Here is a 16,982-nt window from a genome sequence, read left to right as displayed (position 1 = left end):
AGAGGAGAGGAGAGGAGAGGAGAGGAGAGAGGAGAGGAGAGGAGAGGAGAGAGAGAGAGAGAGAGAGAGAGAGAGAGAGAGAGAGAGAGAGAAAAGACAACAAGAGCTGCAAATTTGCACTCACAGTTTGACGGCTTTATTGAACGTGAAAATATTTACAGAGAAAACAATCTGCCTATCACACGTCCACACACACTCAGTCACTCATTCTCTCCGTGTCCATATGCTCCCCTCCTCTTCCTCCCAGACTGGCGCTCAGTCTGTCACTTCTCCCACCCTCTCATTTCCTGCTGGTGGCTGCAGGCCGTGGAGTCCTGAGCTTCACTGGAGAACGCAGCGCGGCCACGAGCCACGCGATCCGTCCTCCTCGGCCCCTCCGTCCTCATTATCCTCATAATCTGGAACCCAAAAGGCTCTCATTAGGGATTTGCCACCACGTGTGTCTTCTAAACACAAACACGACGGCGTTCGTTTCCGCTGTTCCACTCATTAAAACTCGTGGGAGACGTGAAGACTTGTACCGTTGGTGTCCTCGTCTTCCTCGGTGTCCCCCTCTGACTCCAGCACCGTCGTGTCCATCAGGCTGTCTCTCTTCACCGTGACGTCACCCCTGTAACGTTTAGACCCTGGATCAACTAAACGCATTACATTAACAGAGGAGACGCAGACAGATAAACCTATTAGCACGCATTTAAATCCTTGTAGCGCCTGGAAATTAAATTTATCTGACCCAGAGAGGAAGTAACGAACGTCGCAGGGTTTCTACGTGTTTTTGTTGTTGAGTGCTTTGAAAAAGTATTAAACTTTTTCTACATTTGTCATGTTACATCACTGGGATTTTATGTAAATGCCTAATAGAAGGAAATACGTCTGTGAAGGGGAAAGAAAATTATCCGGACTCTATATGCAGAGGAAAACTAAGGCTTCACATCTTCACTGCAGCAGAACAAAGCACACTCATAAAAATGACTCAGTTAAATTTTAGATTCATTCAAGAAAAAAAATGTTTCTTCAATTTAAATAAATTAAATTCATTCAACTTAACTTTTTTGTAATGGTTTAAATCAAATATTATCTATTGATCAAATATAATGCATTTGAGTTTCACCAATTCAATTTAATCTAATGCAATTAAACTAATATATTGTCTTTAACTTAATTAGTGAGACCCATTATTACTTTTTCTTTACAAAATCCATTTTTTTCAATAGTATATATATATATATATATATATATATATATATATATATATATATATATATATATATATATACACACACACACACACACACACAATATGCTTCATGCTTCAGATCAATACGTACTCATGTCTTAGAACAGTCTAGTCAAAGTCCAGACCTAAATGCAACTGAGAATCCATGGCAAGACTTGTTTTGGAAAAAAGAAATGAAGATGTCAAAATATATACTTGCAGCATCAGATGGTTCTCCATAACATATTGGTGGTTGAATTCAAATGCTTGTAAAACTTTTTAGATTAATTGTAAAAACAAGTTTGAAAACCACATATCATTTTATTCCGCTAATATTGGTTGCTTTATCACATAAGATCCTAATAAAACACAAGGACATTTGAGGTTGTAAGGTTGCAGAAATGTAAAAAAAAAAAAGTTTAAGAGGTGTGAATACTTTTTCATTTTTGGTTCATTTTGATACAGATGTTTTCTTTAAATGTGCAATCAGTCGCTGTTTTATATGCAAGGTGCAAACTAACACGATGAATAAGCACAAACTGATACAAAAATAAAGCAGGAAACAAAACTTTTAAAAATCTCTCACGTATTTCTCTAATAAGTTAATGTTCCACAAATTACAGGGTTCAATCTTGTCATTAAGTTTTCCATCATCTGTGTAATGTCTATCCATAAAACTTTGAGAAGGAATGTGTTTGTAGTTTACATTATGATAATATGGTCCTTAGTTTTGCATAAAATAATCAATTCAGAAAGCAGCCGGTTTGCTTTAGTGGTTCAGTTTAGATATTCAGATTTTTTAGATAGAATAAGTTCAGAAAACAAAACTAATTTCCATTCCCTCGCTCTTCCCATTCTCCTCAGAGTGATTTAAATTCCAGGTTAAGAAATAATTAGTTTTCAACACTTATCGGGACCCAAATTACTTCCTAAAAAGTAAACATAATTGAAGCAATTTTGGAATCTTTTCTTTACTTTTTAAAGAGATGAAAGTGTCAAACTTTTAAGTTTTAGCTTCCTGCTCATTTCTGTAAGCCACTCTTCAAGATGGGAAAGACTAGAGGACTCAAAGAGAATTAAAAAGCCTCACCACATAGTCATGAGGACAGTAAAGGGATGAAAAAACAAACACTGGAGCTCACAGTTAGTGCATCTGCAGCAAAGATTGGCATCTTGGAGTCTCCATGACGACAGTTTATTTTAAAAGTGACTATTCTTGAACAGGTTAGTATAGGTCTATGGCAGGGGTGGGCAACTCCAGGCCTCGAGGGCCGGACTCCTGCAACTTTTAGATGTGTCTCAACTTCAACACACCTGAGTCAAATAATGAGGTCGTTAGCAGGACTCTGGAGAACCTGACTGCACTTAGGAGGTGATTCAGCTGTTGGATTCAAGTGTGTTGGACCAGGGAGACGTCTAAGAGTTGCAGGACACTGGCCCTCGAGGACCAGGATTGCCCACCCCAGGTCTATGGGCTACACAAAACATGTTCATTACATTATTTTTTCACAAAATCATTCTTAGATAATGAGATTTTAGTCTGGTCAGTTCTGCCTACTTGAGCTGTTCTATGGCATCTTGTCACTTTAAATCCAAAGAAGTCGCTGGTGGCCACGACCCCAACTCAAAGTTTACACTTATATGTGAAAATGGCTGCAAACAGATGTGCAACTATACAACTGTACATATTAGAAAAGTAGAAGTAGAGAGTGGTGAAACCAGCTGACAGAGTGTGCTGGAACTCCGCTTGGGTTGCTAGGTGACAGTCTGGGCTTGGCAGGGGTTGCTAAGCAACGGGCTGGGTTTCAATTGGCTGCTGATTTGTGACATTTCATTTGGAAGGTTTTTGAAAAGACTCATTGTCCAGACACAAAAAAGTATGAACTTATTTTCGATAAATGCTGGGTGTTTATTTTAATCACTGGAAGTGTTTTTAGAAGCAGTAGAAACCCAAATGGAAGTATAAAAATGTGTAAAATGTGAATTTTGCACGATAGATCCCCTTTAAGGCAGTTGCCAGTAATCACAGAGGGCGCTCCATGTTGCCAGGTCTGCACTGCACAGGAACCCACAAATTTAAATAAGAAACTCTGGATCTGAAATGCTGGTAAGAGCCGAACCCACCTGTTTTTCCCAGAACTGGGGAGCTGCTCCCACACTACGAGGTCTCGGCCGCCGGTCACCCAGCGGTGGTCTCCGCTACCAGTCGTCCACGCCGCGAAGCAGAGGATTCTGGGAGCATCCGGCCAGGTCAGGGAGGCCAGATATCGACACTGAGGCAGAGAGAACACTGCAGAGAGGAGGAAGTGATTAAAGGTTTGGAGGTCAGCAGAGGGGCACAGAGTGGTTTCGACTTAAGTCCTTATTGTGTTTTCACGCTCAGAGCGGCAGGAGGAGCTTCTGGCTGCGCACACTTTAATCTTTGACTCACAGTTAAGGGAGCTCTCTCCGTTTGCCAGGTCGTAGCAGGAGCCAATTAGGATGCCCCCCGTCTGGTGAACACAATCTGTCACGCCGGTGATGCTGCTGTGATTGGTCAGCCTGGATATCACTCCTGTGGTAATTGAACAGATGTTAGTCGGGAGGATTATGCAGATTTCCCGAACATCTGCGGCTCACCTGTCCTCCAGTGCAGGATCTTGATGGAGGCTCGACCGTACGCCAGGACCACCCGGTCCCCGCGCGGGCTGAGCGTCAGTCGGCCCTCCGGCCCCCCGCTGAGGCCCGTCACCGGGCTGCTCCAGTGGTGCAGCAGCTGGAGGGGGTCTCGCTCCCAGCGCCGGTTCTCCCACACAGACACCCCCCCCTCAGCCGAGCCACTGAACACCAGAGGACCCTGAGACTGTGGAGGGCACCAGAGACATGGTTGTCATGGTGATTCAAGTCCTTACCCAGCGTTGCCTGTGTGTGTGTGTGTGTGTGTGTGTGTGTGTGTGTGTGTGTGTGTGTGTGTGTGTGTGTGTGTTGCATGTATGTTTGTGAAAATGGAATTAAAGTGAATATTTTAAGATGTTTTTCATTCCGCTGCTGGTTATAAATGGATTGTGTGCTTTGCATGAGAAACAACAAAGAGGGTGACAATAATGTGTGATGCTTTAATGCTTTAGGCGTATTATGATGTTTGCAAATTGAAAAAAAATATAAAAAAACTGTGCATGTGCAGCTCTGGGTTTCAGTTTTCATAAAAGCCTCCTTTTTGCTAAAAGAAAAACAAACAGCATGCTCTAAAATTGGACCAGCTCCACAGCCTGGATCTCAGCGAATATCTTTATATCCGTTTGAAAGCAACCAATAAAGAAAAGCTGAAAGTGTGGAAACTTGCCAGCTGTATTTTTTTGAAAATAAGCTTTTTATCTTCAAAATTAACAATACAAAATGTTCTAAATATATTGAAAACACTGGTAAAAGCATGATTAAGTCTCAGTTTGAACGTCATTGGGGTGAAGGAGAGTGCTATCCTGAAAAAATAAATCAGAAGATCTGACTCATTAAATCACAAAACTCTGAAAACAATAATATACATCACCATTATCTTGATGTGTATGACATCTAAATGGGACCTTTAAACAGGAGCTCAGGAGTTCCACAGGGAACCATTTTAGGTCCCGTCCATTTTAGTTTAGTTTTATATCTGACTTTTTAAGACCCATATAGATAAATAAAAATTAATAATAACATCAATACATTATATTTAAACCAATAAATTGTATTAGTTTATAGGTGGATTCTAACTATGTGAACGACTTTATTCAATCAAGACTGCATCCAGCTGAGTTTGCATTTTATTTCCTTTTAATTGAAATGTCCTAGCAGGGATTGCGTGTTCAAATTAGTCAGAGGCCAGAAGGCCTTCATGTAAATGGCATCGGCTGCTTTTTCACACTGATTACGACCAAATAAACACGACGCACCTGGATGGAGGTGACTGCTTCCTCATGTGCCTTGACTGACTGGCAGTTTTGGAAAGTGTGCCAGCTCCAGGCTTGAACTTTCCCCCCGTCTGCAGGGTGACAGAGTGTGAGGTTAACGTGAGAAGACAGGCGACTGGCAGTCATTATCGCTGGTCACAGCTGACACACCTGAGCCAGACAGCCAAATCGACCCAAACGCATTGCGCTACAGTAACTTGGTGGCAGATGATGCCACAGAGTCAGACTCGGCAGGGATATGAGTAAAGACGTAAACACGGACTTGGGATGAAATTGTGCACATGCGTCAACGGAAACAGACCAATTATTCTGTCCGCTGTGTCGCTTGCACTTTGTGCCCTGGCAGAAACACACCTGAACCGGTGATGATGTAGCCGTCCCCCTCAGGCGCGAAGGAGAGCGCAGTCACGGCGTTGAACGTGTAGATGGACTTAACACACTGCCCTGAGGGGAACAGCAAAATGCTGTTTAATTGACAACAAGCAGGCCATTATATTTCAAGAAAGTAAATCTTGTGTTGGTGTGGTAAGCATACCGATGCTCAGGGCCCAGATCTTCACGTTGCAGTCTGCAGAGCCGCTCAAAATAAACCTCTCTTTGTCAGACAAGGACAGGGACCTGGCTGCAGAGACAGACAGAGAGCAATCAAAAAAACTGAAAAATTATTCTGAAATATACAATACTGTACACAATTTTAAACACTTTGTTTCCTTATAAAGTAATTCCAGGAATCTAGATTTCCTGTAGAGTTTAAAGGTGATCATTATGTTTCCTTGAACAAGTTAGAATAGGCCCATGATCTACACAAAATATTTTTCCCATAATCATTCTCACATAATGAGATTTCAGTTTGGTCAGTTCTGCCTATTTTGAGCTGTTTTAGGGACTCTTGTCACTTTAAATTCAAATAAGTTGTTGCTGGTCACACCCCGCTGTAAATCTTTGAAAAGCAGAAGTGGAGCCTCCTGCGTAAAAAAACCAAGAATGCAGCAAGTGGTTTTTGGACGGTAAGTCAACAACAAAACAATTGTCTTTTACAGCAGCCATTGTACCGCACAGCTGACCAAATGTGTTGGAGCTCCACTTGGGCTCAGCTGGGGTTGCTAGGCAACATCGCAGTGGCCGTCGATTGTGACTTATCAGGAGCTTTAACTTCCTGACAGATGCTGCTTCAATATTTCTTTCCTCACTGTTGCCTTCAATGGACACTCTAATGTCTCCTGCAACAAAACACGCCCACAGCATGACGCTGCCACCCCGGTACTTCACAGGTGGGTCGACGTTCTTAGACTTGTAAGCTTTCTCCTCCTCCCTCCAAATTCAAATGAGCTTTCTATGACCAAACTCTTCAGCTTTAGATCACAGTACGTACAGGCCTGTCACAATAACAAATGTGATTAACTGTCCCAGTAATTATTGCGATAAAACAATTTTTTATTGATACACTGATAATGGCGTATTAGTGCAAGTTCGCCCTCCCAACAACCAAAAACTTTAATTTTGTAAAGAACTCTTAAGACTGGAACAGGAAGATATTTTAGATACCCAAAATAAAACACAATAATAAAAAACAATAAAGTAGAAATAAAAACACACACAACCGAAACCTTAACTAAAACTTATTATAATGTCATTAATAAACTCATTTTAAATGATCATGTGATTAATTGATTAACAGTTTATTGCGACGGGGTTAAGTACATGTCAGAAAATTCAGATTTTTGCCCCTGTGTGAATCCACCACCCGCTCTGATCTGCCTTTCTGTTCATCGTTTCACTGTGGACAGTGACACCCTCTCACCAGCTTCAGCCACAATCTTTGTAACGCCTTTTGCTTTTCTTCTGGGGCAAAAATTCACATTTCCCACCTAAACACATTCAACTCTGGAAACAAAATTACTCCAGAACCCTGAAGCAATATCGCACAAGGCCACATTCAAGCATTACAAAAGGGTTTTATTGCCTTGGGAGCAAAGCATAAAGAAACCAGGGATGACTCAAAACTTTTGCACTGTGCCGCAGATGAGAGGAAGTGATGATGCATAAAAGGATAAAGGAGAAAAATCACAAGAAATAGACGGAGAGGACGTGTTTGTGCAAAAGAAGAAAAATAATCTCATTAGCAGGGGAAGTGCTGTAGGACTGCGCTGCACTTCTACGCTGGGTGCTTTAAGCCGGAGAAGGGAGGGAAGCCAGCGAGTCGAATGATGGAAGGCTGCCTGCTTCAGACAGACAGTGAACTCTCCAAAGTGTCTATTGAGGTTATTTCTCAGCGGAGTTGATCTGATGAACTGCTCCTATAATTACCAGGCCGCAGGACACGGGCATTACTCAGCCGCAGCCAGCCCACATGTGCATCTGAGCGTACTCACCCAGCCTCCTGCAATACTCGGGGGGAGGCGCAGACAGGCAGGTGACTCCGCCGGTGTGGCCCCCGAGGTTCTTCTGCTCTGTTGCTGTGGGAACGTGCCACACCTTCACCGTCGTGTCTCGACTTGGGTGGAGGTCAGGAGTTGGAAAGTAAATTACAAGAGATCAGGAAGGAAAAATAAATGTGGTGGAATGACGGCGAGCGCCTATTAGGAGATAAATTAGGAGGAAGGCTCACTTCGCCCATCCATTATGCAAATGGCGCGCCGCTTTACCTTCCCGAAACCACCAGGTTGTCAACAGCAACTACACTGGTGACTATGTCATTGTGACCCTCCAGGAGCCTCAAGCGAAACCGCGCTTTCTCCCAGGACGCTTTGAGGGATGAAAACTCTGTTTCTGCAAAAAAAAAAAAAAAAGAAACAAGGAAATGATTTGTGCAATTAGCAGAGTTGACTCATCAGCACCCTGCCTTGTTAATCTACAGTACACGACTCCTCGGTATGGATTAGTGCGGCGACGCGGCTGCTGCTGCAAAGCGTGGGGCTAAATTAGCTCCATGGATGCAAAACGTGGGCCTTGTCTTCAGGGAAGCACAACTCAGCCTGTTGGTTTTAATCCTGGCTGCCACACGAGCTTGTTAGGACTCCTCGGGGGCATATGTGTGTAATCTGGTTTTAGATGGTAATCGAAAATTAGGGTGCTGCTTTGCTCTTTTAGCTCCCTGAGATAAAGTGTAATGCCAGTCTTCTCCGTCTCGTTTTTTGCAAATTAACCCACCTTCCTGCCGCAGCAGCTCTTCTGGAGAGCATCCTGACTCCTCTCTGCTCTGAAGTGACACATTGGCCGGTTCAGCCGCATCCTGCGGTCCTGCCGTCTCTCCTTTGTTTCCTCCTGCCACCCTCTGCCTGGCAGCCGGCGCTGGCGTTCCTGCAGCTTTGGACTCAGCTTCTCCCTTAAGGATCTTGGAGGCTGGAGGCGTTTGTGATGAAAGGGTCTCGGGGGCATCTTCCCTGTGCCAGGGCAGAAAACAGGAGCTGAATAAATAATCAAGATGCAAACTGCACATAGCAACCTTTACATCCTCGTATCCCTTGGCCATTTTCACATGTTGTCAGATTACTACCACAGACTCTGGTTTTTGTTTCATATTCTTATGTGAGAAACAAACTGTAGTCCACAATTGTTAAAGGAAAATGATGCGGGATTTCAGCATTTTGTGGAAATAACCTGAAAGTAGGGCTGGACAATAAATCAATAACAATATATATAGAGATAAACACGGAATCAAAATCAATAGATAATATATCTGATGGAATATTCAATAAATTCACTGAACTCCAGAACCGAACAGCATTCTGGGTAATGTGGGCAGAGGAAAGGCTTGAACCACTCAACTTCTCACGGCCAGCTAAACAAAGTGAGAGTCACCAACTAACTCACTCGCTCTTTGGTTACCTAGCAACAGCTTGCTGAATAACTTGTGGTTACCTAGCAACAGCCTGTTGAGTAACCGACGCAGCAGCAGTTTAAAGTTTGGCTGCTGTGCCTCATAACTGCTTAAAAATAAAAAAAACTACGGCGTAGAGTGAAAACTGTGGGTAAAACAGGAAATGTTATGCCACCAGTTTGTCAGTATTTCAAATGTTTAAAATAAAAAACGAATCAATATCGACTGATATGAAACGCTTATGTGAAACTATTTTCACCATCTCATCCAGTACTAGTTAAAAGTTTGTCATCCAATTGTTTTCTCTGGAAAATTTGCACTTGTGAACTTTAACGAGACACTTTTCTTTGTTCTTTAAACATGAGGACAGTTTTTCTTTTGTAGAAATCAAAAATTATAAGCAATCTTTTCTTAAAGAATCATGTAATATTTGCAACTCTAACGTCTTATTTAACTGAGCTAAAGGCAAAACGGCTCCTTCAGTTTTAAAGGGTGCAGACTCCTCCCAAAAATATGTTGAAACTGGTGGCTGCAACCAAATAAAATCTGAAAAAAACCCCAAGAGGCATCGTCAACAAGGAGACTGGGTTGTGGATTCTGTTTTACACAATGGGGCGCATCACACACATCACATCTGAACTTGATGATTAAGACGATTAAGAGCTCCAATATGGAGGATGACATCGGTGATTAATGTTTACATGACACACTATAAACAAGAGGAAGTTCTCGTTATCTGAAAGTACCAGAGGATTTGACCTCCTGTGTGTCTGGATAGACATGCAAAAAAGATCAAAGGCTTCAAAGTGAATGTTGTTGCTTTTGAAAAATTACGCTTCTCTCCATATGTATCCCACCATTACACACACACACACACACACACACACACACACACACACACACACACACACACACACACACACACACACACACACACACACACGCACACATACACACACACACACACACACACACGCACACACACACACCAACGGGCACCTCTCCCTCACTTCCTTACACTTGTCTTTTCATCTTCTCCTTATTTCCGTCTCCCACAATCCCAAGAGTTTGCTGCGGGCCAGAAAGCTGCAGCTGAAGCTCAGCCAATCTGGAACGCAGCTCCGCCTTCCTGGAGATCTGACAGGAGAAAGTCAAGAGATTGGTAGTAAGAGCAAGCTACTAAATCCACAAGTTGTTTATATCCTGTTTATATGCACAACCAGATCACTCGGTCTGTCTCCGTCTATTAGACTGCAGCTTGGAACATACGCTGTCTGACTGGGGGCTTTGAAATATGCATGTCTGAATAAGTTAGATGTCAAGTGTACATCAAGTGTCTGTTTTCCCTGTTAAAGGCAGCACACTCCACCAACCTTACACAGCTCATCACACCGTCAAGAGCTACTCTGCATCTGAAAACAACTGGAAATCTCTGGTGGTTTGATGCTGCTGATGGCAGCGTGGCTTTTCTTTCTTTAGTTTTTGGTCTGTGTGAGGCTGCAAACACCACATTTTAATTGGCTTTAAAAATACATGGCAGTGCAGCCCACAAAGTATCAAACCTCCAGGATCGAGCTAGACTGAAAAAGGGATGGTTTTAAAAAAAATTTTATGGTTGATAGAAGGACGAATTGCATTTGTACTCAATTTTCTGGAGTACAAATGCATCAACCACCACAGACAATACTGTGAGAAAGTACTTGTTTCTTACAGTTTTTGCTTTGTTTTTATCTCATTCAAAAAGTTCTTACGATCAAATGATTTAACAGAGACAAAATCAGGCACATAAATACACTTTGAAGTGTTTTTCAAAAAGTGATTTTGTAATTAGAGAACAAAAGTTATCCACACAGCACCAGGTTGGGTTTGACAGCTTCCCCCCCCCCCTAATTTAAATCATCATTTGAAAGTTTGTCATGTTAAAATTTGTTTAATGATTTAAAACATGGGCTGCACAGTGGTGAAGATGGTAGTACTGTTGCTTTGTAGCAAGATGGTCCTTGGTTCAAATCCTGGCCTGTGTGGAAATAAGAATTAAGCAATACCGATTCCATTATTGATCTTACTCATCGATTTGATTTGTCTCATTGAGTTAGGAAACAAACTCTTTAATAAAATGCACCATAATGCATTCGATTCAAACAAAATTAAAGCTGGCTTTAAAAAATAAGAATTCCTCTGTCAAATTAATATTTTAACATTAAATGTATCTTCTTGCACAACAGGTTTTGGGAAGACAAATTGACAGGTTTGTCTTTTGGGGGAGGACCTTTAAAGATCAGAGGAGTCTCCAGCTGTGGAAAACATTCTCTCAGTTGTGTATTGTTATTTATTTTAACCTCTGTCGTTTTACTCCTTCGTGCCAAAAAAATGTTTTTTATGCAGAAATGTGGGTCTGGTAATAATACCTGCTAGGTTGTTTTCAAAAGATGCTTTTAATCTCACAAACGAGCCTCATCGGAACCCATATTTTAATTTATTGAATATGCCTGTAAATATTAATATGAGATAGAGATTATTCATACATTATAACGCTAACACACTACGACCTGGAGGAGTTTAACTTTACCTGGGACAATCATGGCAGGAAACGCTTTGCTCGAAGTTCCCCCCTTCGAGTCACCGACGTTGCTAAGCAACGTATCAAATACCGTACTTTACGTTCGTACAAATCAGACAGTTGTTTGCTGTGTGGCCAACTGCTGGAGGACGTTGGAGGCATTTCAATCTTTAATTGTGATTAAAGCTCTGTTGCAACCGGACCTAGAATCGTTTCTCTTTTTTTTTTTTTCGTGAAATGTAACCATACTTTGGAGCGTTTCTGCCGCGACGCCATCTTAAATATTTTCTAGACTACTACGTTATCACGAAAATACGTCTCACGTTATCGGAACCGACAAGCAGTTTAAAATTACGTGATTTGTCGTGCGCCACACAGAAGCTATTGCTCCGCTTTGAGTCAGGAATATCGGTGGTCGGGAAAATGACATAATTATACAAATAATCAGAAAAAGACACATCCCTTTGCATTTATTTGTCTGAACTACGACAGCTAGATGTTAAGCTGTGGTTTCACAGGTCAGTAAAAGGTTTTCATTTAAAAAAAATACCGAGAAAGAGTGAAGTTGGTCAGTTATGCTAGCTTGGACTTTAACTTTAACATGTGCTACGCAGCTTCGTGTGTTTCGGTTCAGTTGACACTAAAATACCCACAATCCATACAATCATGTTTAAATTAGCTAATAGCTAGTCAACCATGGCAGTGTTCAGACTGTATTCAATAATATTTTTAATGATAGTAAAATAAACATCAAGTCTGAAAACATAAAACTCTTATGGACTTTTTTTGTGGAAGAAATTTTTGTATTTTTTAGTGTTGATGTTCCTGAATACACTTGAAGTAACTTTTGCTCTGTGCTAGTGGAGCTGTTGTCAGCTGGTCACCATGGCAACGGGTCACCAAAATACAAGCGGTTTTAAGCTGTTCAACACCTGGTTTTTGGGAGTATTTTCCCTTTTTTGTGGCGCACTGCAGCGGCTGTAAGATCTTAAAGTTCAATAAACGACAAAAACTGGACTAATTGCCTCGTTAGTTGGTAGAACATGGGGATATTTATAATAGTCATCAAATATGATGAAATATTTTAAAAAGTGTAGGAGTCATATTTTGTTCAACTTTAACAAACCAACCAAGGAGCCTGGAGCAATTATGTAAAATTATTGATCAATACAAAAGAGAAATTTGTGTAGTCCTCTCTTGCGTCGTGACAGACCTGACAGAAACCAAGCTGTTTTATAGATTTATTTCCAGGGAGAATACATGTTTTGCACGTCAAAACACTGGCAATTTTCTCAGCTTTAAATTGAGCCATATTTTATAGAAATCATATAAGAAATAAGGGCACTGCAACTATTTTTGTGACCGTGACTCAATGCATAATAGCGGTGGCAAGTAATTAGTCTTTTAAAACTGACCCTTGGTAGAACATGGGGATATTTATAATAGTCATCAAATATGATGAAATATTTTCTCTATGTGTGTAGAAATAAAAAGCAGAAAAAACAAAAGAAACTAATAAAAGGACAAATACTTTTCACAACATTTATTTTTTTAAAACACGTGCTTTTGATGCTTTTTTTTTTTTTTTAATTATGCCTTCAAAGAAGCCTCAGCACATTCTTCTTTTTTATGTGCCATTGTGAAACAGAAGAAATACATCACAACTCGCAGCTCAGATCTAAAAACCAGAAGTAGGAATCCGCCTGGAAAAGCCAGGTGAGTGCAACTCTAGTTGGTAGCAGTGCTGTAGGGTGAAGCTCGGCGGATGTTAAAAACTCAAACACACCTCTGATAGAAGTCATTCTTGGACCCCAAAGGTTTGAAAATGTCTCATTCAGTGAGAGCTTCGGGTTTTCAGGGGGGAGGTCTGTCACAGTCAATTTCAGAGTGAATTTATCTAGTCTCTGCATCTTTATACTCTCCCAACTCTCCTGCTACATTCACTCAACCACCAGAGAAGAGAACAAAAAAAAACTTTTGCAATTTCTTCTCACTTCACTGTTACCTCCAAAAACTGCTTTGTTAAATTTTTTACTTCAGTTCAGAAAAGAAATAACTCAGTAATGTCGACTGCTTTATAGCTGAATAAGAAAATCTCAAAACTGTTTTCCAAAGCAGCAGCAGCACACTAATTTTAGACCTGATAAGACTTGAATTTCAGCAGAAACACCCCCAAACACCTGAACAGTTTTGGGTACATATTTCACAATCATTTAATCAATATCAGATTTAATATATGAATGATGAATTTGACATTTTTGAAGTCATTATCCCTGAGGGAGGCATTCTAATATTCACATCATATGTATGCAAATACTTCATGACATTCCTTGTGGTAAAAAGAACTGTAGGAAGCTGCCAATTACTATTAATAACCACTATTTTTCCACTGCTGAGCCGTTCCATTAATTTTTTGTACTTTTCTCACATGCTGACATGTTGATTGTAGCTTTTTTTTATATCAGTGAGACGCCTTCTCTTAATTAAAAATGCAATGCAATCTAACAAAACTGGTGGTATTATTAGGGTTGTAAAATTGACTGAGCAGCATTCCAGTTCTTTATTTCTTTTGCTCTCAGTGGTCAGTAGGCTGCACATCATTACTACACATAAGGCAGAATTATCACCTTGTTTACAACATCAATAAAAATGGAAATTCAGAAGCTTTGTGAAAATAAAATTTTGACGTACTTATGAACAAAATGCAAATAAGTCAAAGCTTTTGGCAATAGGAGCAGAAGTGCATAAAATAAACATTAAAATGCAATAGAAAAAAAATAGAAAATTGTTAGAGAAAATGTTGGTTTTAAGACGATCACCTTAACTTTTTAAAGCAGTATATGATTAGCACAAATGAAAATAAATCTAATTGTCACATTGTTGATTAAACTGGGTTTTCTAAAGGACACCATCAGGTTTAGCCACATGGGAAGGAAGGACAAAAACAAACTTTATGAGATTCTTTATCTCACCTGTTCAGAAACGGCATTGCAAAGGGAAGCCACTCGGTTCGTTCTTTCCAAAAGCACAGACCTTCAGGTGTGCAAAATAAGTGATATTAATTTAATCAGATGTTACTTTTAATTTAGCAGATCTTTGTTGAAGTCTTACACTCAGCAACCATTTCCAAATACAATGAAACAATTATTTTTGTAATATTGAGTGTTGCAAGAAGAAAAGGGATCACTAAGAAGACAGGTGAGCTTACAACAAAGGGTTGGTAAGGTATTAAAATAACACGTCGCTTTAGAAGTCGCTTTGTCTTTGAGACTCCAAGAAAAGAAATTTGAGGAAATCTACAAGGGATGGAAATAATACAGAACCCAAAGATGCTCTTCTGATGTAATTATGCTTTATTTTTAAATCCAAATTTAGTACTCTGTCTGCCTGTCCATCTTTACGTAATGTTTTAAATACATTTTATTTCTCATACAGTGCCTTGCTAAAGTATTAACAATCCTTGCATGTTTTTACATGGATCATTTTCAAAATATGTTCTGAATAAAAATTTTGAAGTACGGTGTGTATTTGTGATCATCATTTGTTCCCTTCATGATAGCACATAAAAAGATACGAATGTGCTGAAATTCCTTTGAAGAAATCAAACATTAAAGTCAAAGAAACCATCAAAACAGTGTTTTTTTTATATAAATAAAGTAATGCAAAAAGGTATTTGCCCTCTTACAGATTTCTTGTTTTTTCTTTTTTGTAATGTTTAAATGTTTTATACCTACTTGTCCTAGCAGGGTCACTAGTGCCTGTCTCCAGTAGTCACTGGGCGAAAGGTGACAGGTCACCAGTCCAGAACAGGGCAACGTAGAGGCATCACAAACGAGCATGCAGACACTCACTCACATCTAAAGATCATTTAGAGAGACCAATTAACTTGACAGTCTTGATTTTCGCACTGTGGGATGAAGCCAGAGTACCCTGAGAGAATGCGAGCCTCCACACTCAAACTCCATATAGACTGGGATTTGAACCAAGGTCCATCTTGCTACAAGGTTATGGTCCTACCAACTGCACCATTATGCAGCCTAAAATAAACTCCTAATAAATATAAATACTTTAGCATGACACTGTACACTGTAGCGACTGAAATCTATAATAAATGTCACCCAGGTCAATGTTTTCCACTAACAATCCACTGTAAAGACCAAGTGAACCAGAAGGACACATTATGAAGGTGTTATGCTTGTGTTTGGTTAGTTGTGTGTCAGTTCAGGGTCTCATATATGTAACCTTCACCCTGTGTGTTTTTATCCTCCCAATGAGGAGCTGCAGGAGCAGCTCAGCAAAGACAAATCCGTGGTGTAGGGCACATCATTTTTTTCCACTGCATTTAGATTGTGACCTTTTATAAGAAGAGACTTTCCTGAAGTCTGCAGTAATTATTTTCCCCTGATACGCTCTGTTTAACGTCTGATTATCAGATCTGCTCAGATCCCTGGGCAAGAACTGTCAAATTATTCATAGCACTATTATTAATTCATGTTAATCACTGCCTTTATGAAGCCAACGCTGTTATTTCAAGAATAACACGCATTCATAACCATTTCTACAGCCCAGAAAACCAATTTGAGCCATGATCTTTATAAAGTCTCTCTTGTAAACGAGATATTGGCTCTCAATGAGGCAAACTTTATAAATAAATAAAACTCAAATTAATAAAGAAAAAGTGACAGCAGTAGTCACCAAACTGGTGTTTTCTCAATCCTAAACCCACCACAGCCCCTTTCATCAGAGGGGAGGTCATACAGGGAGAGTCACATGAACACGAAAAGCCAGATGAAGTGTTTCTGTACCTTGTATTTCTCCTCTGGGCTCAGACTGATTTTTATTTCCAGATTTCCAATCTGCCTTAACTTCTTCTGCAGCTTCCTCACCTCCCCCATCTGAAGCTCTAGCGGTGTCTAAGGCCCCGCGGGTTGGCCAAGACTACAAAAAATGAAACTAAGTGTTCAGAAAGTCTCACATGGGCAATATCTGTACAGAAAACAATGCATAAAGCCAGTCTGGATGTGTCTGCAGGATTACCGCTCTGATCTATTCGGGAGACGTGTCGCCGGATGTTGACGTTCCGCTGAAAAACGTATAACTGTCCCTGCAGCGACACCCAGCGGCCAGCAGAGGTATGACTAAACTCCAACGAAACAAGAACCTCTTTTGTCACTTTTTTTCCTCTTTAGTTTATATTTATTAATATTAGCGTATTACAATCAACATCAGAAAGGTACCACAAAGTATGCATTTATGTGTTTACACTACATACTTACAAAGTTATAAAGAACAAACATACATTAAAAAAACAAACAAAATGAATCTTAAACGTAGCATATAGTACCTTTTTTTTAGAGTTCAACCTTTTTGAAGATTATAAAATGTTATGGTTTTTATGATGAAAAGCACTTTGAACTGCCTTGTTGCTGAAGTGTGCTATAAATAAATGTGTTTGATGGA

The 16,982-nt window shown here is 40.3% G+C and overlaps 1 protein-coding gene across 3 annotated transcripts; it reads right to left on the bottom strand.

The window, feature by feature from the left end:
* Positions 1–113: 113 nt before the first annotated feature.
* On the bottom strand, positions 114–16,659 carry LOC103477969 (uncharacterized). Of its 3 annotated transcripts, XM_008431372.2 has the most exons (14): positions 16,560–16,659; positions 16,328–16,460; positions 9,981–10,099; positions 8,293–8,525; positions 7,788–7,911; positions 7,515–7,636; positions 5,678–5,764; positions 5,497–5,586; positions 5,125–5,213; positions 3,833–4,055; positions 3,645–3,767; positions 3,338–3,503; positions 522–610; positions 114–398 (listed from the first exon to the last, which is right to left on the bottom strand). In XM_008431372.2, the coding sequence occupies exons 2-14, from the start codon at positions 16,415–16,417 to the stop codon at positions 322–324; spliced, it is 1,632 nt and encodes a 543-aa protein (XP_008429594.2). In that variant the 5' UTR covers positions 16,418–16,460; positions 16,560–16,659; the 3' UTR covers positions 114–321. The 3 variants fall into 3 exon arrangements, with proteins under 3 accessions (XP_008429594.2, XP_008429595.2, XP_017164938.2); XM_008431373.3 differs by lacking the exons at positions 16,328–16,460; positions 16,560–16,659 and adding an exon at positions 11,532–11,622; XM_017309449.2 differs by lacking the exons at positions 16,328–16,460; positions 16,560–16,659 and adding an exon at positions 11,371–11,440.
* Positions 16,660–16,982: the final 323 nt, after the last annotated feature.

This window comes from Poecilia reticulata, chromosome 16 (genome assembly GCF_904066995.2).
Source record: "Poecilia reticulata chromosome 16, P_reticulata-male-v2, whole genome shotgun sequence".
In the NCBI taxonomy this organism is placed as follows: Eukaryota; Metazoa; Chordata; class Actinopteri; order Cyprinodontiformes; family Poeciliidae; genus Poecilia; species Poecilia reticulata.
This window is presented reverse-complemented; position numbering and strand designations above follow the sequence as displayed.